General features: G+C 39.6%; 1 protein-coding gene across 3 annotated transcripts in view; it reads right to left on the reverse strand.

Moving 5' to 3' along the window:
* LOC143723585 (transient receptor potential cation channel subfamily M member 2-like) overlaps nucleotides 1-24,630 on the reverse strand; it is a 98,992-nt gene that overhangs the window by 14,932 nt on the left and 59,430 nt on the right. Inside the window, exons 20-28 of one of the 3 annotated variants that reach the window (XM_077216217.1) lie at nucleotides 24,201-24,339; nucleotides 23,746-23,917; nucleotides 19,044-19,224; nucleotides 6,525-6,706; nucleotides 5,087-5,219; nucleotides 4,036-4,123; nucleotides 3,814-3,901; nucleotides 1,171-1,316; nucleotides 906-958 (exon numbers count right to left, since the gene is read on the reverse strand). In XM_077216217.1, coding sequence (XP_077072332.1) covers nucleotides 906-958; nucleotides 1,171-1,316; nucleotides 3,814-3,901; nucleotides 4,036-4,123; nucleotides 5,087-5,219; nucleotides 6,525-6,706; nucleotides 19,044-19,224; nucleotides 23,746-23,917; nucleotides 24,201-24,339 — 1,182 coding nt within the window. Of the gene's footprint in view, nucleotides 1-905; nucleotides 959-1,170; nucleotides 1,353-3,813; nucleotides 3,902-4,035; nucleotides 4,124-5,086; nucleotides 5,220-6,524; nucleotides 6,707-19,043; nucleotides 19,225-23,745; nucleotides 23,918-24,200; nucleotides 24,340-24,630 lie in introns of all 3 variants that reach the window. The other 2 variants (XM_077216216.1, XM_077216218.1) reach the window with 2 other exon arrangements.

Raw genomic sequence — 24,630 nt, forward strand, 5'->3', positions numbered from 1 at the left:
TACAAATAAATAAAACATCTCCAGTTAACTAGCAGAGCATTCATTTAGTTCGCTATTAGATAAGAGATCTAGCGCTTAAATCTGTTGTTTTTGAAATCAATCTGAGCGCTCGTGTCCGTTGGTATCAGTGTCATGGATACAGTGTTCTCTGTGGCTCACGCCGCAGTCTTCACTGGGACACGCTCTTCCATCTATCGCCGTTGCGGCTCCGGTGAAATCACGAAATAAAATGTACACAAATGTGTCCCTGCTTGATATAGACTGTAACCACTGATGAATATATTCGGTTTTGATGAGAGATAAAAAAAAATATTCTAGTGCGGATTAGAACACGTAACTTCTGACACACTTGGCTTGGCAAAATATCTACTAGGCTACTAGACCATTTGAGTACTCAAAGAAAATTTGCGGATCGATGCATTTATTTACGGGATGAGCAGAGAGGCTGCACAGTTTGACCAGCGGGCGGCAAGAACTTGCAATGTATAGCCTAGCTATTATCAGACCGGCCCTTGCGGCCTCGAAACACTACCGGACCACCGGGGAAAGTCCCTACTCACCCGATTGCCACTACCCCCTGCACACCATTAAAAAAATATATATGAATCGATTTTTGGAATTATATGAATCGATTTTGAATCGGTAAAGCTTGAATCGCGATTCAAATGTGAATAGATTTTTTTGCACACCCCTAATGTTTTCTCACGGACACTCGGAAACTTTGGGATTAAAGAAAATCTCAAGTCTCCCACTGATAATTACGACTTTGTGGTGATGTTCATCATTAGAAGAGAGTGTTGCCTTTCACTTTCAACTATATTTAATAGTGCACAATAATTGCACAAGACTATATCGTAGATCAATTAGATTAATGGTGCCAATCAATTTTTCAGTATAAAACTTACTCGCTGCTTTCCTGTGGATTGTAAACTGGGGGAAGGTATGGAGTGAAGTTTACCTAAAAGAGCAAAAAATGTGTCAGATAAGATAAACAATACAACAGAATGTTGTTTAATGTTATAAAATATGGATAACAGACCGGTTGATTACACTTGCATTTACTTGAATGTTTAATTTTTACTTCTAAAATGTTTGTTTGAGATAAGATAAACAATACAACAGAATGCTGTTTAATGTTATAAAATATGTGGTATAATTCATATCAGGCACCTCCCAGGACACCTTCTCCTCAGGCACAGGAAAGCGTTTGACGTTACTGCCGGGATACTGAAGCTGACGTGCGAATGTGTGAGGGGCCGATTCGTCATCTGTGTCCTGTCCACTAGATTCACCATCGTCCCGATCAGAGCTTTTCCCTGCTGGATGGACAGAGGTCTTCATTTCCAACCCAGCTAACAGCGAACGTTATCACAACATTCAGACAAGGTTCTTCTCAAAGTTATGAACAATAACGTTAATAGAATGTTTGTTTAAAGTTATCTGGTCTTTAAAGTGTTAGTTCACCCAAAAATGACAATTCTGTCAGTAATTACTCTCCCTCATGTTGTTCAACCCCGTAAGACCTTCGTTCATCTTCAGAACAGAAATTAAGATATTTTTGATTAAATCTGAGAGCTGGATCACTCCTCCATAAGCTTCTAAGAGATTGAAAGCTGCCGGCCCCGAATAGTCCAAGTGACTACAGTGACTCAATCATAAGTTTACCAAGTGACGAAAATGTGTGTGCAAAAAAACTAAAATAATGACTTTATTTCAACTATTCGTTTCCTTCTCTGTGTGCCTCGAGTCAGTTCACTAGTGTAACAGCGCAGCGCTTCTGTGTTGTACGTCACACGTAGGCTCACTATTGGCCAACGCTGGTCATGTGTGTGATGCGTGTAACGGAGTGATCCGGCTCTCAGATTTAATTAAAAATATCTTAATTTGTGTTCTGAAAATGAACGAAGGTCTTACGGGGTTGAACAACATGAGGGAGAATAATTACTGACAGAATTTTCATTTTTGGGTGAACTATCCCTTTAATAATGTTCTCTAAACGTTAGCATGAAAACATCATTCATTTTCTGAAATGTTTTAGTTGGATGTTCCTCTAACATGATTTAAATGTTACTAATGTTATGGAAAAAATTATCTTTTCTTTGTATTTTATTTTCAATGATTTGATTTTTGAATGCCATGCGTTCTTTGGCTGTATTTTGGGTTTCTTTTGTGATGTAGATACAGCTGCAAGGTTTTCGACTGTGGGACTTCAGAGGTGAGAGGATTCCCGGGCTGGGGAGGGGTCAAGGGGGGTCCTTTTGTTCCTTGTGTTTGGGGGACTGTAAAAGGTAACTTTGAGGAACATTATAAAACTGCCAGCCAAGCACCTCGGAAATGTCTCACTCTGCCTGTAGCCGGTCTATGGGTAGACTGGGAACATTCTTGCAATAAATATATTTTAAGGACAATTTGAATCCTGATGTCTCTTATGCTGTGATGCTATTTTGTTAGTTATTGTTTTTGCCGCAACACTAATGTTCAGAAAACATTTCAAAAGTAACGTTCCCATAATGTTTGAAGAATAATAAAATGGAATGTTTCCTTGAAGTTTGTATAACCAAGAATTTTTTCATAGAACATTCAGAAATAACCTTTTTATAACTTAAAGTAACACTATGTAGTTTTTCAACCTTCATAATATATTTCCAAGACCCTTGTGATGGTACATCGACTTACAATAGGTTAAATGACACGTCTGACACAGCCTGACGTGGTGGGTATCGCTTTTACTGGCACCATATAACTTCGGGTTTCGGATAGTAACCGGAGCACAAAAAGAACTACAAACTTCGACTGCTTTACGGCATACATAGTTTTTCTTCGTTTGTGATGTCTTTCATAAAATAATGCATCATACTCTACCTTGTCTGTGGCCATTGTTGATTCCAAAGCCGGTGCTGGATAAACAGCGAGCGTGCGCGTGCGACAGTAGGCTGCGGTAGGCTAAATTAATTACGACAGCGGTAATGGACAATTCCGCTTCCAACCTGTAGGGCGACCGGCGACCGCAGAGGAAAAGTTTCTTGGTGTTGCTTTAATGTGAGTTTGAACTAAATGTTCTTAGAACATGTTTTGTTGGCTGGAAAGCAGCTGATGTCCTTTGCTGAACATCATGCATTTAGGCACTTTCCACAAAATAAAAATAAGACCTGAATGTCTTAAAATCAGCAGATGACCAGTGCTTGTTATTTTTCTGACAGATGAAAGTTTATCTAACATACAGTAGTAATCTAACATAAATTAATACTGCATTAAATTGATGAAACGTGACAGTAAAGACATTTATAAAGCTACAAAATAGTCTATTTCAAATAAATGCTGTTTTTAACAGTTTTTTTTAAGAATCCTGAAAAATAATATAATGGTTTCTGCAAAAATATGAAGCAGCACAACTGTTTTCAACATTGTTAATAATCTGAGATGTTTCATGAGCATCAAATCATCATATTAGAATATTTTCTGAAGGATCATGTGGCACTGAAGACTGGAGTAACGATGCTGAAAATTCAGATTTGATCACAGGAATAAAATATGTTTTAAGATAATTCAAATAGAAATTTTGAATTTCACAAAATTTGTGTTTTTACTGTATTTTTGATCAATTAAATGCAGCCTTGAGAAGCATAAAGACTTCTTTCAAAAAACACAAAAAAAATCTTATTGATCCTAAACTTTCGAACAGTAGTGTAAGATCTCATTACCAAAAAATGGGATTTGTGTCTCTAATACTTTAATGAACTCATAAAGACAGATTATGAGTATGAAAAATTATGCATGCATCTTATAAGAGCTGATTTTAAAAACACTGCTTACTCATTAGAGGAGGCTGCATTTTGGATTTGCATCCCTGAGATTTCAGCGCATCTATAATCCATCGTAAAGCTTTGGCAGACTCTGAGACCTGCCAGAAGACAAGAGATTCACCATCTGACATTCACATTTGCTTCGACATGCTGCCTGAAATAATGAACAGAACAAACTGACTGCAAAACACTATTTATGGTGTATTTGTGAGTGTTTGTGGCAGAACGAAACCTGCTCTTCAAGCTTAGTAAGCCGTTTAGCCATCGTGGCCGAAACCATCTCCTGCTCCCGCTCCAGAAGTTCTGACATCGCTCCGACACTGAGAGGAAAACAGAGGTTTAAAGGTGCAGTCTGTAAGAATGACAGCTAGTGGTGGAAATAGGAAATGCAGTCCAAATTCAAAATATCGCCTCAGACTCGACGCTCACGTGGGTTGCCAGTTTGAAGACACACAACAGGAACGAGTGCAATTGACAATGACAGACTAGACTTACACTGCAATACGGGTTGTACGTCAGAACGAAGGCTCACTATTGGCCGACGCTGGTCATGTGTGTGGTCATTCGTTCTGACGTACAACTCAGAGGCACACACAGAAAAAAATTAATAGTTGAATAAAGTCGTTATTTTTGTTTGTTTTTGCACACAAAAAGTATTCTCGTCGCTTGATAAACTTAAGATTGAGCCACTGTAGTCACTTGGACTATTTTAACAATGTCTTTAATAACTTTTTCTGGGTCGGCAAGTTTCAATTACATAGAAGCCTATGGAGGAGTGATCCAGCTCTCAGATTTAATCAAAAATAACTTAATTTGTGTTCTGAAGATGAACGAAGGTCTTACGGGGTTGGAACAACATGAGGGCGAGTAATTACTGACAGAAATTTCATTTTTGGGTGAACTATCCCTTTAAGTTTTGCCATTAGAAAAATCTTAAGGAAAGAAATATAAAAGCATTCTTAAAAAAAAAATTCTTACATTTATTCTTGAGTTAGAAAATACCAGAATAATTGTATTATTAAACATGTTGTGTACTTAATACATCTCTGCCTTTTAGCAAATCAGGTAAGAACATCATGTCACATATCTAATATTCATGACTTTAAAAATTTTAAGCTCATGAATAATATATTAAGCCCCTCCCCCTAACGTTTCAGACCATTACTCCGCCCTTCCTTATACTCTAAATTTGATTCATAGTTTCCTAAAATCAAATTCAGTAATCAAACATATAAGCTGTTCTGTGTGATGTCTTATTAAAGTCTTGTGCTTCTCTGAGTTACTTCTCTGCGGTGTCCTGGATACGATGCTCCATGCTCTGGCTCTGATCCTGTCGTGTAGATGCCAGATAGTTGTCCTTCATGTAAGCCTCCCATGACAACAGCTCCTCTTCCTCGGCCTTCTCTAGTTTCTGCCCTGTGCAGAACCACGCACTTAAACCAGGCATTTAGACATTCAACACAGTTTTTAAAAGTGATCAGGACATTCAAAATATAAGAAATATAAGCTTTGTTGATGTAGGTCAAACAGTAGAACTTGTTTGGGATTTGATTTCAAGGGATAAAATGTAAATATTGAATGCAATGCAAGTCAGAATCTGCCTAAAGTTAATTTGATTATGCTTCATGGTTCAAATCATCGCTTATTAAAGTATTAGTTCACTTCAGAATTAAAAAGTCCTGATAATTTACTCTCCCCCACGTCATCCAAGACATTCATGTCTTTCTTTATTCAATCGAAAAAGAAATAAAGGTTTTTGAGGAAAACATTCCAGGATTTTTTTCCATACAGTGACTTCAACGGTTTCAATGGTTTGAAGGTCCAAATGTGAGTTTCAGTGCAGCTTCAAAGTCTCGACACGATCCCAGCCGATGAATAAGAGTCTCATCTAGACAAAACAGCGACCATTTTATATATAAAAAAAATTTAATTAAAATACAGTATATATACTTTTTAACCACAAATGCTCGTCTTGCACGTCCACGAATTCACGCTTTACTCCATCTCATTTTCTCCTCCAATTTCAAAATCGTCCGACATCGTTTTTACCTTTTATTTTTTTGTAAATGGCGTTTGTCTTAGTCTTTGCACGTTGACTTTGTAAACACTAGGTTGGTCATTCGTCCTACGCCACACTGGCGTTACCTTTCAACGTGATTACATAATGAGTGGCTCATCACAGCTAGTGCAAGATGAGCATTTGTGGTTAAAAAGTTTATAAATGTTTATTTATTTATAAAATGGCCGCTGTTTTGTCTAGATAAGACTCTTATTCCTCGGCTGGGATCGTGTTGAGACTTTGAAGCTGCACTGAAACTCACATTTGGACCTTCAAACCATTGAAACCGTTGAAGTCACTATATGGAAAAAAATCCTGGAATGTTTTCCTCAAAAACCTTCATTTCTTCTCGACTGAAGAAAGAAAGACATGAATATGTTAAATGATGTAGGGGAGAGTAAATTATCAGGACATTTTCACTCTGAAGTGAACTAATCCTTTAATTTTTTTTAAATCCCTATAAAAAAAATGAATGGAAAAATACTTCTGGAACCAGTGCAGCTGTGAAAGGGTGCACTCAAAATGCTTTCCAAAAAATGGACCAGACTGTATGATCATAGTCTGATCTAGACTAATGAACATCAGTGATCTACTGTGGTCATGTGTGTGTTCTCAGTAAAAGAGGTTTTGTGGCTGTAGTGTGGCCCTGGCCCAGCACTCACTGAAGTGTATGTGTCTATCTGAAGGATAGCGCAGCAACACTCCTCTGATGAAGAGGATGAGGTGACTGAGGAGGATGAAGGGTGGAGGAAGAGCAGGTCGACTGTGATACTCCTTAATCAACTCGTAACGCTGAAACTTCCATATGGTGTCCGAGTTGTCTTGAACCTCCTGGAACGTGTAGCTGTGATGGTAAAGATAGAGTTTAAAGTCCTATAAGTGTGTGTGTGTGTGTTTGTGTGTGTGTGTCTGTGTGTGTGTGTGTGTGTGTGTGTGTGTGTGTGTGTGTGTGTGTGTGTGTGTGTGTGTGTGTGTGTGTGTGTGTGTGTGTGTGTGTGTGTGTGTGTGTGTGTTTATTATGGGCAAGAAGAAATACAATTATTTGCACAAATATTCATTTTCAAGGTTAAACAAACAAACACGTACACGAACGCACACACACACACACACACACACACACACACACACACACACACACACACACACACACACACACACACACACACACACACACACACACACACATATAAATGATTTCCATTACACGAGAGTAGATGTTAAAACTTCATGCTGATTTGTACTCTGCTTTCGCCAAGATAAGCACCAACTAAGACGTAGTTTTACAGTAACCTATGCTTCTCCATCCATTTACGCTTCTTTCCAAATGGTGATGTGAATCTCCTTCTGTCTGGTGTTAATAGCTGCAGTGTATTTGCACACACAACGGCTGCAACCACAGTGCGGTCCCCTCATGACAACCGTCTGGATTGAGCAGAGTAGGGGACATCTCTAGAGTCTTCAAGTGGGCACCTTCCGTCCTCAGTGTTTCGTCGACTAGCCCACGACACCCAAAGAGGCGTCCCAGAGTCACCCCCCTCCGTCCCCCACTCAACTCAGCCCAGCTTACTGACCTTTACATCCCTCCGGCTGCTGAGACTGCTCCTTCCTCGTAGTTCACATGTGACCTAACCACAATCTCTCACAATCTCTCCACAACCCGACCATACGCACCAACCCATTTGACTAAGGCTGTCGAGCCCCACTGCGTACGTTAAAGCGTTCAGTGGTAACGGTTCCGTATGGCATACTACCACAAAACACAATATCTGTCCAAACACCAATCCTCATTCACGCAAAATACACAGGAACGTAATAACTGTAATTACTATGCAAACTATACAAATAAACCAACAGACTCTTCAAATTTTCAAGAATTTTTCGAAACCGTAGCATGGCGGCCTGTACACAGCCAGCCAGACTCTTTCCGTCTCAACCACAGCCAGTTGCTGCTCCTTTCTGCTGCTTCAGATAAGTTCTTTACTGTGCGACGCAACTCTTGGCCACTGAATCCTACGTCTCTGAGGAACCGGGTTCTGGAGTGTGCCACAAATCCTCGACAACCCACTTCCACTGGATAAACCCGGACTCTCCATCCTCGCTGTTCTGCTTCAGTGGCCAGCTGAGCATACCGCAGTTTCTTCCTCTCATATGCTTCATCTACAGTATCCTCCCATGGCACTGTTAACTCTATCAGTTGAACAATGCATTCTGATCCAGACCACAAAACATTATCTGGTCGGAGGTTAGTGGTGGCAATCTCAGGTGGAAAAATAAGCCGTTGACCAAGATTAGCCAGCATTTTCCAGTCCCTAGCCTCTTCCAGTTGTCCTGAGCGAGAATTGGTTTTAACACCTTTTCTTGGTGGTTGCTCGCCTGGGTGGAGGAATATTGTCTTCTGTGTGTAATGTTTTGCTAAAAGGTGGCAACTTATTGGTCACGTTACGCTTGTCTTCCAATGCTAAAGCCAAACATCAGAGTACTTGGTCATGGCGCCAAGTAAACCGACCTTGGCTAAGAGCCACCTTACATCCTGTCAAAATGTGCCTTAATGTGGCAGGTGATGAACACAAAGGACAAGAGGGATCCTCTCCTACCCAGAGGTTTAGGTTCTGTGGTGATGGGAGAACATCATATGTTGACCTGATAAGGAAACTGATCCTACTCTCTTCCATTGACCAACGGTCTTGCCAGCCCATCTTGCGTTGATCCACACTCTCCCATATCATCCACTCTCCCTGCTTGGCCTGGGAAATGGCCTTTATACACCTCATCCTCTCCTCCTGCTTTTGCACCTCGTTGACTACCAGCTTCCTCCTTTGAGCTGGGGCTGCCTTGTGCCATTTAGGAGGAGCTAAACTGAGCCCAAGACCCCCTCTTCCATGCTGTACCTGTCCCACGATATCACCAATTTGAAGGGCAGCCTTTGCCTCTTCCACAGATTTCTTTGCTGACCACTTTCTACCAGTTTTTAACACAGGTGCTGCCTCCCTTACACATTTGTCGCGTGACTCTACTAAGGTCATTTCCAGTCTGACCTTGGCGCACTTAAACTCCTCGGTTAAAGCAGAGACTGGCAGCTGCAATATTCCTTTACTATAAAGTCCCACTCTGCTGAGGCAGTGTGGAACTCCCAACCATTTCCTGATGCATGAACTTATTAACGCTTCCAGCTTATCCACTGTTGTCAAAGAAACCTCGTACACAGTCAGTGGCCACAGTAACCTCGGCAGTAGACCAAACTGAAAGCATCAGAGTTTTAGTTTCCCTGGTAGAGCGCAGCTGTTTATGCTCTTCAACCCTTCCACTGCTTGTCGTCTAACTTCTCCCACTCGAACTGTGTCCTTTAGATCCCCATCGTACCATCTCCCAAGACTCTTCAGTGGCTTCTCAGAAACTGTTGGTATTGCCTCACCATTAATGAAGAATGTTTTATCTACCACCTTGCCTTTAATTATCAAGATGCTCCTTGATTAAGAGGGCTTAAATTAATATATATATATATATATATATATATATATATATATTAAAAAAACAGATAATTGTGTGCTTAAATAAACAAATAAACAAAAACAAATAAATAAATGATTGTTGTTGAGCTGAATCTAAAAAATCATTCTCAAAGAACTACATTTCCCAGAATTCACCATCAGTAGCAATCCGGGTGCTTGATTAAGAGCACCTGCTGAGACATGAAGGTTCTCAGTGGCCCAGTCCAAATTCGCATACTATCCGTCCCTTAATAGTATTCGAAAACAGAATTAGTACGTCCCAAACCATAGTGTTGAAATGAGTGTTCCAGAGATACCCGGATGGTCTACTATTTCTGGTCAGAATCCGAAGTGCAGCTCGATGCACACTCTAACAGCTAATATTGCCCACAACCCATCGCGCGTTAGACACGGATTCGGTTAGAACTACAAACATGAGTGAAAAGTGTTAAAATAAACTACAGACATGGAGGACGTTTGAGTGATTTATTATCAGTATCTAACCTGATGAAAATGTATTTATTCAATGTTGTCTACATTATATTGCATCTGTAGCAGCATTGTGAACTTTTGTAAAGATACTTTTAGCCATTAACCTTTAAATGCATCATTATATTCAAAATGCAAACACATGAGGAGAGTCTCCGCATGAAAGACAGATGACTGGCAGATATTAAATCAAATTAATGGAGGATTTTAACTGTAACAAGATGATTGACAGGGCAGTTTACGGTGACAGGATGATTGACAGGGCAGTTTACGGTGACAGGAATGATTGTTTACGGTGAAAGGATGATTGACAGCAGTTTACGGTGACAGGATGATTGACAGGGCAGTTTACAGTGACAGGATGATTGTTTACGGTGACAGGATGATTGACAGCAGTTTACGGTGACAGGATGATTGACTGTTTACGGTGACAGGATGATTGACAGCAGTTTACGGTGACAGGATGATGCACGCGACAGATCTGTCCGTTAAAGATGACGTGATAGTATGTCCCAAAGCTTGCCTACTCTTTTGCTACACACTCAAAAGTATGTACTTTTTCTTTACAAAAGAGTACATACTTTTAGGTCATAGTATAAGTAGGCAAATTGGGACTTGGCCAGTCATTCAGAGAAGCAAACTTCAGGGAGAAGACTCTCCAAGTTCACTCATAGGTTCAGTCCAAAGACGCCAATGCTCGGTGAAATGTTTAATTTAATTTTATGATGTTAGAAATGCCGCTAAATATGTTCAAGCTATGTTTAACTGTGTCGACTGATTAAGAAACACATTATAGCATTGACTTCATTTGTGTTTGGGAAAATTAAAAGTATAAGATTTGAAGGATGGTACAAAGTTAAAAATGGTATACATTTTTCTGATAGATGTTAAAAATGTACAAATGAATTTGAATTCATGAAATCATAATTTTTCTTTATTTCATTTACAAGGAATAAAATATTTAAACTAATTTAAAATTAATTAAAAATGTTTAACTATATGTTTAATTAAAATGGTAATGTTTGTTCTCTGTTTTTGAAGGTTTGCAAGCTAACACGTTACAACCTTACAAGTTCAACAGACCAATCAACTGACAAAGCTAAATGAAAATAAAAGTGATTGAGTCGGAACACTGAGTTGTCCTTGTGTCCTCTGGATGTTGAACTGGAGTAGAACTTGACAATTGTTCAACATTAAACAATTACATTGAATAAAAATTTACTATTTGGGAAAACAGGCAAGTGTTTCTGTTCAACTTTTTCAGTCTGTTTACTTAATGAACCATCATTGCCTTGTGAATTCCAAGATGGCCGAACAGCTGATGCAGGGTGTAACATCTGACAAACAAAAGTTTAAACTTTAAAGACTGAAAACTGCTTGTGGACTTAGATAAAGTGTATTATGACTTGAACCATCAAGCTATTATTTAAAGGAAAAAAAGAGTGCCTAAAAATGCCAAAACCAAATTTAAGACGAGGCGAGTTGTCAGATATCGTGCCAGCAAACCAAACCTGCCTGGAGGGAAAGGACGCTGGTAGCGCCGATAATACTTCAGAAATATTGAAGGAACTCAAATTATTTCGAATTGAAACGGCTGAAAACTTTGGTGTGCTGAGGAAGGAGGTGAGTGATATAAAACTAGCCAGACTGACCAGACGTCCCGTTTTTCCCGGGACAGCCCCGTATTTCCACTCTAATTTTAGTGTCCCGACTTATTCTGAAAAAATCATGTTTTGTCCCTTATTTCATCGTTAGTATATATATATATTTTTATATATAATAGGTTTCGTTTCCGAAAGGCTAAGTGAATATATATGTTACGTTCAAACCGTGTAGCGCGCGCATGACAGAGAGGGAGAGACCTTGTGTGTGTGTCCTAGTGTGCCTAATGAAGCGCATGTAAGACGCATTAATAGAGGGAATGCATTAACGTCACTTTCCCGCCGGAACACACCCCCTCAGCCGGACTGAGTGGCAGAAGAGCTGCTGCGTGACTGGATTTAATAGGGGAAACTGCGAAAACGCAAGTAAAACAAACGATTATCAGTTTAAACTAAAGATTGGACTCAATATAGTGTTCCTTACAACTTACTAAAGATCCAGTGATCCATGGATATTAACATGCAGCCAGGAATCGTGTTTCCTGACATTTATTTGTGCCTGATTTCGACACCAGGGAAATACATACAGCAAATTTGCCTGTGAATGCTTTATATAAATACAAAATAGGCAGGTCTAAATCCAGGTGATCACTTATCAATGTTATATATATCATCATATCGTCTAGAGACTTAAAACTTGTATAGTTTTTTGTCAGTGTTTATTTAAAAATGTCAAATTATACAGAATATACAGTGGTAAATATTTGATTGATGAGTTGTCACTGCAATATAAAACAATACAATATATAGAGAATGATTTTACCACTAAATTCAGCATATTGACACAAAAAGGATAACTGCAAATCCACCTTTCGCTGCCTGGAGTCCAGTTGTTTCTATGAATTGTAGCGATCTATTTGCTTCTCTGTTCTGTAGCTTTAGGTAGTCTGTAAAAATATTCCTCATATTTCTTGTCAAATCTAGTTGTACAGTCAGTCTCAAAGCTCTTTCCCGTTTTAGACGCGTTTTGTGTGTTTTTCCGCAGCATTCACACTGAAAACCAATGCTGCCGCTCAGTCTTTTTGCCACTTGTGGGCGTAACTGCAGTCACTCCGGCCAACGGTGACGTCACGTGCGTTCCCTCTATACGCATGCGTTCTGTATCTGTCCCGTATTCCACTCCGAGAAATCTGGTCACCCTATATAAAACTGAACTTTGAAGAATTAAAAACAAGGGTGAATGACGCCTAACAGAGGATTGCGGACAACGAGGAACGAAATATGGATTTGACTAAGGTGCTGTTTCATCTAATGCGCAAACAAAAGTACCTTGAGGAGAAGTGTGAGGGCTTGGAAGGCCGTTCACAGAGAAATAATTTAAGAATTTACTCTGTACCGGAGAAAACAGAAGGAAGTAACATGATTGAATTTATAGAAAAGCTTATTTGTGAGCAGCTTAATATCCGGGAAGAGATTTACAGGTCCTTCTCAAAAAATTAGCATATTGTGATAAAGTTCATTATTTTCCATAATGTAATGATAAAAATTAAACTTTCATATATTTTAGATTCATTCCACACCAACTGAAATATTTCAGGTCTTTTATTGTTTTAATACTGATGATTTTGGCATACAGCTCATGAAAACCCAAAATTACTATCTCAAAAAATTAGCATATTTCATCCGACCAATAAAAGAAGTGTTTTTAATACAAAAAAAGTCAACCCTTCAAATAATTATGTTCAGATATGCACTCAATACTTGGTCGGGATTCCTTTTGTAAAAATGACTGCTTCAATGCGGTGTGGCATGGAGGCAATCAGCCTGTGGAACTGCTGAGGTATTATGGAGGCCCAGGATGCTTCGATAGCGGCCTTAAGCTCATCCAGAGTGTTGGGTCTTGCGTCTCTCAACTTTCTCTTCACAATATCCCACAGATTCTCTATGGCGTTCAGGTCAGGAGAGTTGGCAGGCCAATTGAGCACAGTAATACCATGGTCAGTAAACCATTTACCAGTGGTTTTGGCACTGTGATCAGGTGCCAGGTCGTGCTGAAAAATGAAATCTTCATCTCCATAAAGCTTTTCAGCAGATGCAAGCATGAAGTGCTCCAAAATCTCCTGATAGCTAGCTGTATTGACCCTGCCCTTGATCAAACACAGTGGACCAACACCAGCAGCTGACATGGCACCCCAGACCATCACTGACTGTGGGTACTTGACACTGGACTTCAGGCATTTTGGCATTTCCTTCTCCCCAGTCTTCCTCCAGACTCTGGCACCTTGATTTCCGAATGACATGAAAAATTTGCTTTCAACTGAAAAAAGTACTTTGGACCACTGAGCAACAGTCCAGTGCTGCTTCTCTGTAGCCCAGGTCAGGCGCTTCTGCCGCTGTTTCTGGTTCAAAAGTGGCTTGACCTGGGGAATGCGGCACCTGTAGCCCATTTCCTGCACACGCCTGTGCACGGTGGCTCTGGATGTTTCTACTCCAGACTCAGTCCACTGCTTCCACAGGTCCCCCAAGGTCTGGAATCGGTCCTTCTCCACAATCTTCCTCAGGGTCCGGTCACCTCTTCTCGTTGTGCAGCGTTTTTTGCCACACTTTTTCCTTCCCAAAGACTTCCCACTGAGGTGCCTTGATACAGCACTCTGGGAACAGCCTATTTGTTCAGAAATTTCTTTCTGTGTCTTACCCTCTTGCTTGAGGGTGTCAATGATGGCCTTCTGGACAGCAGTCAGGTCGGCAGTCTTACCCATGATTGCGGTTTTGAGTAATGAAACAGGCTGGGAGTTTTTAAAAGCCTCAGGAATCTTTTGCAGGTGTTTAGAGTTAATTAGTTGATTCAGATGATTAGGTTAATAGCTCGTTTAGAGACCCTTTTCATGATATGCTAATTTTTTGAGATAGGAACTTGGGGTTTTCATGAGCTGTATGCCAAAATCATCAGTATTAAAACAATAAAAGACCTGAAATATTTCAGTTGGTGTGCAATGAATCTAAAATATATGAAAGTTTAATTTTTATCATTACATTATGGAAAATAATGAACTTTATAACAATATGCTAATTTTTTGAGAAGGACCTGTACATTGAAAGGGCGCATCGCGCCGCAGCAACAGGTGTCTCCATGGGACATGCCGCGGACTTCACCAGATCAATCATCGTTTGTTTCCGCAGTTTTAAGGAGAAACAACGAGTGCTATATGCTGCATGGTCTCTAAAGGACATTCGGATTAAGGATCAACGGATATATTTTGATGAGGATTACACCACCGACGTTTTTAAGGAGCGTGTAAAATATAGGAGCGCAAAGAAACAACTCCAGGAGCGAATAATCAAGTCTCGTATTCTCTACCCTGCAAAACGCATGCTGTTTCTGCAGGATGGAAAGACTAAGATTTTTGAAAATCCACGAAAAGCAGCTGAGGGTCTAAAGAACTTTGGCGTAACGATGGAAGTCCCAAGACAAGAGCCGGATTGGGACTCAGCGCTGTGGGCTGCAGGATGGCAGTCCCCCCGCAGTAGGAGCAAACATGCTCCCGCTGGGCAAATAACAGCTAGCGTTGAATCTCTTCGACTTTCCTTGGACAGTTATGAAAATGATAAGACACACGGTGAATAAGGTATGTGGAGATTACATTGTGGCAAGCGCTTATTTGTATAATTGAGTGCAATGTCCGCAGTGTGTGAACATACCCTTATACAAGCTGAAAATTCAGAAGGATGTGTCTATGACTTTGATGAATTGGACTCGGAGTCAAATTTATTTTCAAACATAAATGGTATATGTAAATACTATACAGACGCAGAATTTACTAGTAATATAGAAACGGCTGGTTCATTTTCTCTTATTCATTTGAATTGTAGAAGCCTGTATTCGAATTTTAGTATAATATATGATTATTTGAACACATTACAAAATAAATTTACTGTTATAGCTTTGTTTGAGACTTGGTTAACGGATGAGAAAGGAGTGGAATTTCATTTTGAGAGTTATGAATTTTTTTATGTTAATCGGTTTAATAAAAGAGGAGGGGGGGTTGCTTTATATGTTAGTAGTGATCTGAAATGCAAAACAATTGAGTGTATGACTACTGCAACAGACGATTTAATGGAATGTTTAACTGTTGAGATCGAAATGAAGAAACAGAGGAATATTGTTGTTACATGCATATATAGAACTTTTTCTATAGAAGGATTACAACATTTAATAATAAGCTGGAGCAATTATTATTAGTTCGGATGAATGAAAATAAAGTGTCTATAATTTGCGGGGACTTTAATATAAATCTTTTGAATGCGTCTAATCATACTGGTAGTTTAGATTTTCTTGATTTAATGTATAGCAGAGGTCTTTATCCTATCATTACTAGGCCTAGTCGAATAACTTCCAGTTGTGCCACATTAATTGATAACATTTTTGTAAATAATATATTTGAAAAAACGGTCAAAAGTGGTCTTTTGATAAATGATACAACTGATCATTTACCGATATTTGTAACTCACCTCTGTGAAATAAAAATAAAGAAAGAAAAGTCTAGTAAAGTTATTAGGTTAAGAACGGAGGCAAGACTAAATGGATTTAGGCATGATCTTATGAAAGAACAATGGGACAATGTTTATAGTACAAATAATTTTAATAAGGCTTATGAATTATTTTTTTTAAAGTATCTATGGTTATATAATAAAAATTGTCCAATAAAATATTGAATGATAAAGCAAGAAATAATAAAAAACCTTGGTTATCGAAGGGTATATTGAAATCGTGTAAAAAGAATAATAAGCTTTATCGGGACTTTGTAAAATATCAGTCAGTAAATGCAGAAAAAAATATAAAGCCTATAAAAATAAGCTGACTTCTATAATGAGACGTGCAAAGAAAGATTATTATATAAACTTGTTGATAGATAATAAAAGTAATATCAAAAGAATGTGGAAAGTCTTAAGGGAGGTTATGCGCAGTGAAATGAATTATTGTCAGACATTATACTTAATGAATGAACAGAACGTCGAGATAAGTGGTGGAAAAATGGCTGATGAATTTAATTCATTTTTCTGCAATGTTGGTCCAAATCTTGCCAAAACTATACCACTACATAATGAAAATAAAAGCGGGACAGATGAAAGCAGAGTCATGCAATCTCTTTTTGTTGATGAAGTTAGTGAGAGTGAAATTATTTCTACTGTCTCTAAATTAAAAAGTAAACATTCATGTGATAGTGATTGCTTAGATATGTGCATTGTTAAAGAAACTATTAGTTGCTTTAGTAGACCATTAAAATGTATAATCAATTTGTCTTTTAATACAGGTTTCTTTCCAGATAAAATTAAGATGGCTAAAATTATTCCCCTTTTTAAACCTGGTGATAGGCATAGTCTCACAAATTATATGCCTATATCTTTGCTTTCTCAGTTTTCAAAAATTCTGGAGAAGCTTTTTGTTAAAAAATTTGATTATTTTCTTGATAAACATTCTTTGATACATGATAATCATTATGGGTTTTGAAGCACCCGCTCAACAGCTATGGCTTTGATGAAAATCACAGAAGACATTACTACAGAATTGGAGAATAATAATCATACAGTTGATGTTTTTATTGACCTTAAAAAGGCCTTCAACACTCTTGATCATGGTATATTGATATCTAAATTGCAGACATATGGAATTCGAGGTGTAGCACTAAATTGGATTATTAGTTATTTAGAAAATAGACAACAATATGTAGAGTATATAGGCCATGAATCTAAGTTGGAAATAATACAGTGTGGAGTCCCTCAAGGCTCTGTGCTGGGGCCTAAATTATTTACTTAATATATTAATGATCTCTGTGATGAATCAAAGATTTTACGTTTTGTTCTTTTTGCGGACGGTACTAATTTTTTTGTATCGGGGAAGAACATAAAAATATTAATGAAAACTATTGAACAAGAATTGGTCCTACTTCAGAAATGGTTTAATAAAAACAAACTGTCATTAAATTTAAGTAAAACAAAATTTATGTTGTTTACAAATCAAAAATGCCCTGAAAATGTTCGTTTGACTTTAAATTGAATAACTATTGAGAGAGTGTCAGAATTTAGGTTTTTAGGAGTACTCATTGATGAAAAATTTAAATGGAAGTCACATATAGCTTATGTAAGCAATAAAATGTGTAAAAACATTGCCATTTTGAGTAAAGTAAAGTTTATGTTAAATTATAAGGCAATGAGAATCCTATATTGTTCCTTTATTTTGCATATTTGATGTATTTATGTGGAGATATGGGGTAATTCTTATTTAACTAATTTAATGCCTTTATTTATTTTGCAAAAAAGGGCCATAAGAATAATTAAGGAAGTTTCTCCAAGAGAACATACTACAGGACTGTTTCAGGAGTCAGGTCTACTCAAATTGAAAGATTTGGTTGCTTTACAAACTTTATTAGTTGTTCATAAAGCAAAACACTGCCTGTTACCGCATGGACTGCAAACCCTTTTTACTGTAAATAGTGAGACAAGCAGAAGAAATAATGACTTTAAACAACCTTTTGCTGGAAATAACCTCAAACAAATGTGTGTTTCAGTTTCTGGTGTGAAAAGATGGCATTTTCTAGAAAATGACCTGAAATGTTGTTCAAACATTCTACAATTTAAATATAAGTATAAACAGAAAATACTTAATTTATATAAAGATGAATGTGAAAAATGATAAAATTATAACAACAATGATGGTCTCGTTGTTGTTTTTGTTGTTCGAGTTGTCATTATTGCATCATTGTTGTTTTTGTTTGTTTAGTGTTGAAGCAGAATTAATAATAAAAAAATAAACAAAATTAAAAAAAAGAAGAGGAAATTTTATTTTATTTTTTGTCATGATGAGGCCATCTAATTTGTATTTTTTTTTATTATAAGAATGGGGTAGGAGTTTATAAGATTTTTTTCTTCTTCATCCTACTCCTGTTCTTCTTGTCATGGACTGTATTTTTGTTGTGTTTGTTGGATTTGTTAAATTGCTGTTGTGGCATGTCATGTTGCATTACCATAAAAAGAGATATATAAATAAATTAAATGAAAAAGGAAATGAAATGACTGGGAAAAAGTGTCCCAATTAACCTGGATTCACCCTATACACACACACACACACACACACGCTTATATTTAAGATACTTACTTTCTCTACATACATACATATATACACACACATATATACACACACACACACACACATATATATATATATATATATATATATATATATATACACACACACATATATACACACACACACACACATATATATATATACATACATATAAGCATGTATATATATATATATATATAGATATATATTAAATAAATATATTTGTGTGCTTAAAAAAACAAAAACAAATACATATATTTATTTAATGTTGAACAATTATTTATTTCATCATACAAATGTACTATTTTATATTTTATAAAATAAGTCTCACATAAGATGCACTACTTGTACAGTAGATACAGAGTTGCTGCCTATAAAGAGTGCATGCAGACAGTAGGCATCAAGTCAGCTTACTAGGTTTTGGAACAGAGTCATTGTGTAAATGAACAAGTGTTTCTGTTCACCCGTTTGTTTACTCACTTAAAGATAGCGATGAGGAGGTTGAGCAGTAAAATATTGGCGAACAGCAGATAGACACACAGCATGATGATGGTCAGCCACTCTGGGAACATCGGCAGGTTATCACTGTTCAGCACGGGGCATTTGGGCATCAGAGGATCCGTGCCGTTCACACTGCAGCTGCTTTGATCAAACTGAGTGTCTGGTTTAAAACAGAGATATATTTGTTAGTGATCTGATTTGTCTATGTTTTGTATAAATCTCTGGACTTCTGAATGTTCTACAATGTTACAAAAAAAACAATGATAGAATCTATAGTATAAACAAATTTGCATTATTATTGCATATGCAATATTTTATAATATAATTTTATAACCAATGTTGGGGAAAGCTGTGTTGCTCCCTAAAAAAAAGTCACTGTGTACTGTATGTATGTACTGTAGCGCTTTTTTGTCAGGTCGGGTTATACCTGCCACTGGTAACCATGTAACCCGGTGCCACCTGCCTCATGCAGAGAAGGACAACTCTGTCAAAGACCTCCGCTGCCTTGCGGCTATATCTCTTCCTGGGAAAAGGCTTCAGGAGTAAACCTTGAGGAAAAATCTGGAGCTGCAGTCCCATAGGCAGCGTGTGGTTGAACACGATATTTCACTTTGGCAACTCCTGCGACGGCGCTGGTCCCAAACTGTATCGGTTCTGCCGCTCCGTTGGATCAATCAGTGCCGTGGAGAAGGGGGGACCCGCTACTTGGGCAACAGCTGGTCTTCCATATTACCTTGCCCTGGCTTGCGCCCTGGAGAGGACACTCCAGCTTCGCTTCACAACGTTGAAACAACACGGGAAGCAGCAGTCTACCGGTTATAAGCTAAATGCTCGTTTGGCGTAGAGTGTGGCGCCAGGGGTTGCTTCCGACGGTGGGAGAGATCTTTGTATCTCATTGGACAGCTACCGCCCGCCTCAAGCTGGGCAGTCCCCAGCCAGTAAGGTGCTGCCCCGCCACGGTCTGCCTTCCTCATTGGGTGCATGGGGATAAGGAAACCCGACAAGCAGACCGAAATTTCTGCACCAAGCAATTACAAAAGAAAAAACAAAAAGAAGAGACCAGTCCTTAATCTGGGATGTTGGAATGTTCGCACCATGACAACTGGACTTGATGACCTCTTGAACATCAGTGACGTAAGAAAGACAGCGATCATTAACAACGAGCTACTGAGACTGAAGGTAGATATAGCTGCTCTGCAAGAAACACGCCTGGCTGAATCAGGATCTTTGAAGGAAAAGGATTACACCTTCTTCTGGCAAGGAAAGAGCGCCGAGGAACGCAGAGAGCACGGAGTAGGGTTTTCAGTGAGGAACACCTTGCTGGAGATGGTTAAACCAAGTGACAAGGGGTCAGAACGCATGCTGACTCTTCACCTCCATACATCCGAGGGACCAGTTACACTTATCAGCGCCTATGCCCCAAACTTGACCTCCACACCTGAGGCAAAAGACGAGTTCTACACCAACCTGAATGACGCCATCAAAAACATCCACAGCAGCGAACACCTCGTCCTCCTTGGCGACTTCAACGCCAGAGTAGGTGCAGACCATAATTCTTGGCCTTCCTGCTTGGGTTCCTTTGGAGTTGGCAAGATTAACGAAAACGGGCAGCGCCTTTTGGAGCTTTGCTCTTATCATGGCCTCTGCGTGACCAACACCTATTTCCAGACGAAGCCACAACACAGAGTGTCATGGCGACACCCTCGATCCAAGCATTGGCACCAGCTCGACATGGTCATCACCAGACGTACAAGCCTTAAGTATGTGCTTCTCGCCCGCTCATTCCATAGTGCTGACTGTGACTCTGATCACTCACTGGTGTGCTGCAAGATCAAGCTGCAACCAAAGAAACTCCACCGCTCCAAACAAGTAGGTAAGCCACGCACTGACACAACTAAGATGCAACATTCAGAGAGGCTTGAGGAATTCACAAAGTCACTTGGGGATGCTCTGTCTGCAGGCTACCCATGCAACACCGCATCCGCATCATGGAACCTCCTGCGCGAGGCAATTCAGAAATCAGCTCTTGCTACCTATGGGAGAAAGACCTTCAAGAACTGTAACTGGTTTGATGCCAAGTCTGCGGAGTTGACCCCTGTTATTGAAGCGAAGCATGCTGCCCTTGCTGAATATAAATGCTCACCAGGTGGGAAAAACCTTCAAGCACTTAGATCAGCCAGGAGCAAAGTACAGAAGACAGCAAGAAGATGCGCCAACGAGTACTGGCAGGAGCTCAGTCACGTCATTCAGAAGGCAGCAGCAACAGGTAACATCAGGGGCATGTACGAGGGCATCAAGAAAGCTCTCGGACCAACTCAGAATAAAACTGCATCCCTGAAAACCAGCTGCGGAAAGGTGATCACCGACAAAACCAAGCAGATGGAGAGATGGGTGGAATACTATTCAGAGCTCTACTCCAGAGAGAAGATTGTTGTCAACTCAGCACTGGACGCCACCGATCCTCTGCCCACCATGGAGGAGTTAGACGCTGAACCAACACTGGCAGAACTCAGCAAGGCCATCAACAGCTTAGGCTGCGGCAAAGCCCCTGGGAATGATGGCATCCCCCCAGACCTGATCAGGCACTGCAAGGCCACCCTTTTGCAGCCTCTATTTAACATCCTTTGTCAGTGTTGGAGTGAAGGCGGTGTTCCGCAAGACATGATAGACGCCAAAATCGTCACCCTTTACAAAAACAAGGGCGCTAGGAGTGACTGCAACAACTACAGAGGCATCTCCCTCTTGTGCATTGTGGGTAAACTGTATGCTAGAGTGCTGTTAGTGCGACTTCAACAGCTGGCAGAACGCGTCTACCCCGAGTCCCAATGTGGCTTTCGAGCAGATCGTTCTACAGTGGACATGATCTTCTCCCTTCGCCAAGTACAGGAGAAGTGTAGGGAACAGCAGAAGCCCCTTTACGTCGCCTTCATAGATCTGACCAAGGCTTTCGACCTAGTTAGCCGGGATGGGCTCTTCAACATCCTCCTGAAGATTGGATGCCCTCCGAAGCTTCATAGCATGATCAGATCTTTACACGACGGTATGAAGGCAACCATCCAGTACGATGGCAGCATGTCTGAACCATTTGACATCAAAAGCGCCGTGAAGCAAGGTTGTGTCCTTGCCCCAACCCTCTTCGGAATCCTCTTCTCCCTTCTCCTAAAACATGCTTTTGGGAATTCAACCGAAGGGGTGTACATGCACACAAGATCAGACGGCAGACTCTACAACATCGCAAGACTCAGAGCAAAAACCAAGGTGCGTGAGATCATCATTAGAGACATGCTCTTTGCCGATGACGCAGCAGTCAGCTCTCACACTGAACAAGATCTACAGTGTCTGATGGACAGATTCTCCAGGGCCTGTAAAGACTTCGGTTTAACTATCAACCTGAAGAAGACAAATGTGCTAGGCCAAGATGTGGACACACCACCTATCATTACCATCGACAATTACGAACTTGAAATGGTCCACCAGTTCACCTACCTGGGTTCCACCATCAGCGACAACTTGTCCTTAGATGTCGAAATCAACAAACGCATCGGCAAGGCTACAACAACTCTAGGACGACTGACCACTCGCGTCTGGGAAAACCCCAAGCTGACCACCCAAACCAAGATGGCAGTGTACAAAGCCAGCATAGTCAGCACCCTCCTGTACGGGAGTGAATCCTGGGCAACATATGCCAAGCAAGAGCAAAAGCTGAACAGCTACCACACGCGATGTCTTCGCCGCATCCTTGATATCAGCTGGAACGACAAAGTGCCCAACGCCCAGGTGCTCGCCCGTGCCGGCCTCCCCACCATGTACACGCTGCTCAGACAACGCAGACTGCGCTGGCTTGGCCACATGCACCGTATGGAAGATGGGTGGATTCCCAAGGACATCCTCTATGGTGAACTCGGATACAGCAAAAGACCCAAAGGTCGCCCCCAGTTGAGATACAAAGATGTCTGCAAGCGAGACATGAAAGCCTTGGACATCAGTACAGATATCTGGGAGGACATTGCAGCTAACCGCAGCAGCTGGCGCTGTATGCTCAAGAAACAGCTAAATACAGGCGAGGAGAAGAAAGCTAGCAGAGGAGAGAAGAACTAGTCGGAAGACACGAACACACGGACATCAAGCCACGACCAACTACATCTGCACTTTGTGCAGCAGAGACTTTCATTCCCGCATTGGAATCACCAGCCACCGACGATGCTGTTTTAGTCGCAACACTACGAACTCTTAGGGCGCAATACCCATGGTCGACAAACGACCGAAGGAGGCCTACTACTACTACTACTACTAGCGCTTTTTACAATACAGATTGTTTCAAAGCAGCTTTACAGAGATAAAAGGAAAATAATATTGTTAATTATAAAATTAAATGTCCCCAAAAAGTAAAAAGTAACTAATTGGATTGCTTTTTATGGAAAGTAATGCATTACGCTACTTTTTCTCACCTGGGTGGGCTTGTTTGTATTGAATATTTAAATATATACAAATCTATATGTTAATTGACAGTGTAGGGAGATTGATGCAGTTTTTCTTAAGTAGATATTTGACAATTAAACATTTAAAAAAGTAAAATAAAGCAGAAATCAGACCAACTCTTGGAGCTCACAGCAGGCACATCTTCAATTTTCATGTTATTGCAAAAAAATAATAATAATTTGATTTAGAGTAAACTGCTCACTGTCTATATTAGTGGGGAAGTTGCCAAATATGATGAGGTAGGGATCATAGACGGCTCCTCGGACGATCCAGTTTAATCTCTCTTCATTTTCGATCATAATGCCCTGTTTGGCCACACCGTACGCCACCACCCAGATACTGAGAAGAAACATGAAGAAGAACAAATCCATCATCTGCAAAGAGTAAGAGAGAATATGAGAGGACACAAAATGAAACGGTAAAAGATGCACATTCATAGCTCAGGCTGTCTGCATTTGCTTTTAGGAAGAATATACCTGAAGAACTCACGTCATTCAATATTATTAATAGTAGATTTTTTTTTCTTTCCCAAAAGATCAAGATGCATTTGTTTTCTCATAGCATGAGTCCCTTAGTCTCTCAACACTTCGGCTGAGCAGAACTATTGCTTAACATATCTGAACTGAAGAAATGAAATTTATGAACATGCAGACCCACCATTCTCCTGACAATGATTATTTTCGGACCCAGGTTTCGACTGATAGTGAAGATGGCCATTAATCGTAGACTGAATATGATGAAGTCGATGCAGAGTAGAACTTTACCCACGTACAAGACAGTCCGGGAGGCTTGGAGTCTGTATGAAAAACACAGAGTTTGATTAAGTGTAAAAAAAAAAAACTAAAAAAAACTTAAAATTAACTCAAGATCAGGCACAAAAACTTTAAATAGGATTCCTTTATATGAGAGTCTATTAGTGTTGGTAGGTTTGATTTATTTCAGTGAAATTCTTTTAATGAACAGAATCATAACACATAATTTTTCATTAAAAATGTGAATTAATACATTAAATGCATTAGTAAAAACATGCAGATAATTATTGCTTTATATTACTATTGTTATATTGGTGCATATAAATGAAAATTAT

Source organism: Siphateles boraxobius, unplaced genomic scaffold, assembly GCF_051911475.1.
Source record: "Siphateles boraxobius isolate OS27281-9 unplaced genomic scaffold, OSU_SipBor_1 7, whole genome shotgun sequence".
NCBI lineage: Eukaryota > Metazoa > Chordata > Actinopteri > Cypriniformes > Leuciscidae > Siphateles > Siphateles boraxobius.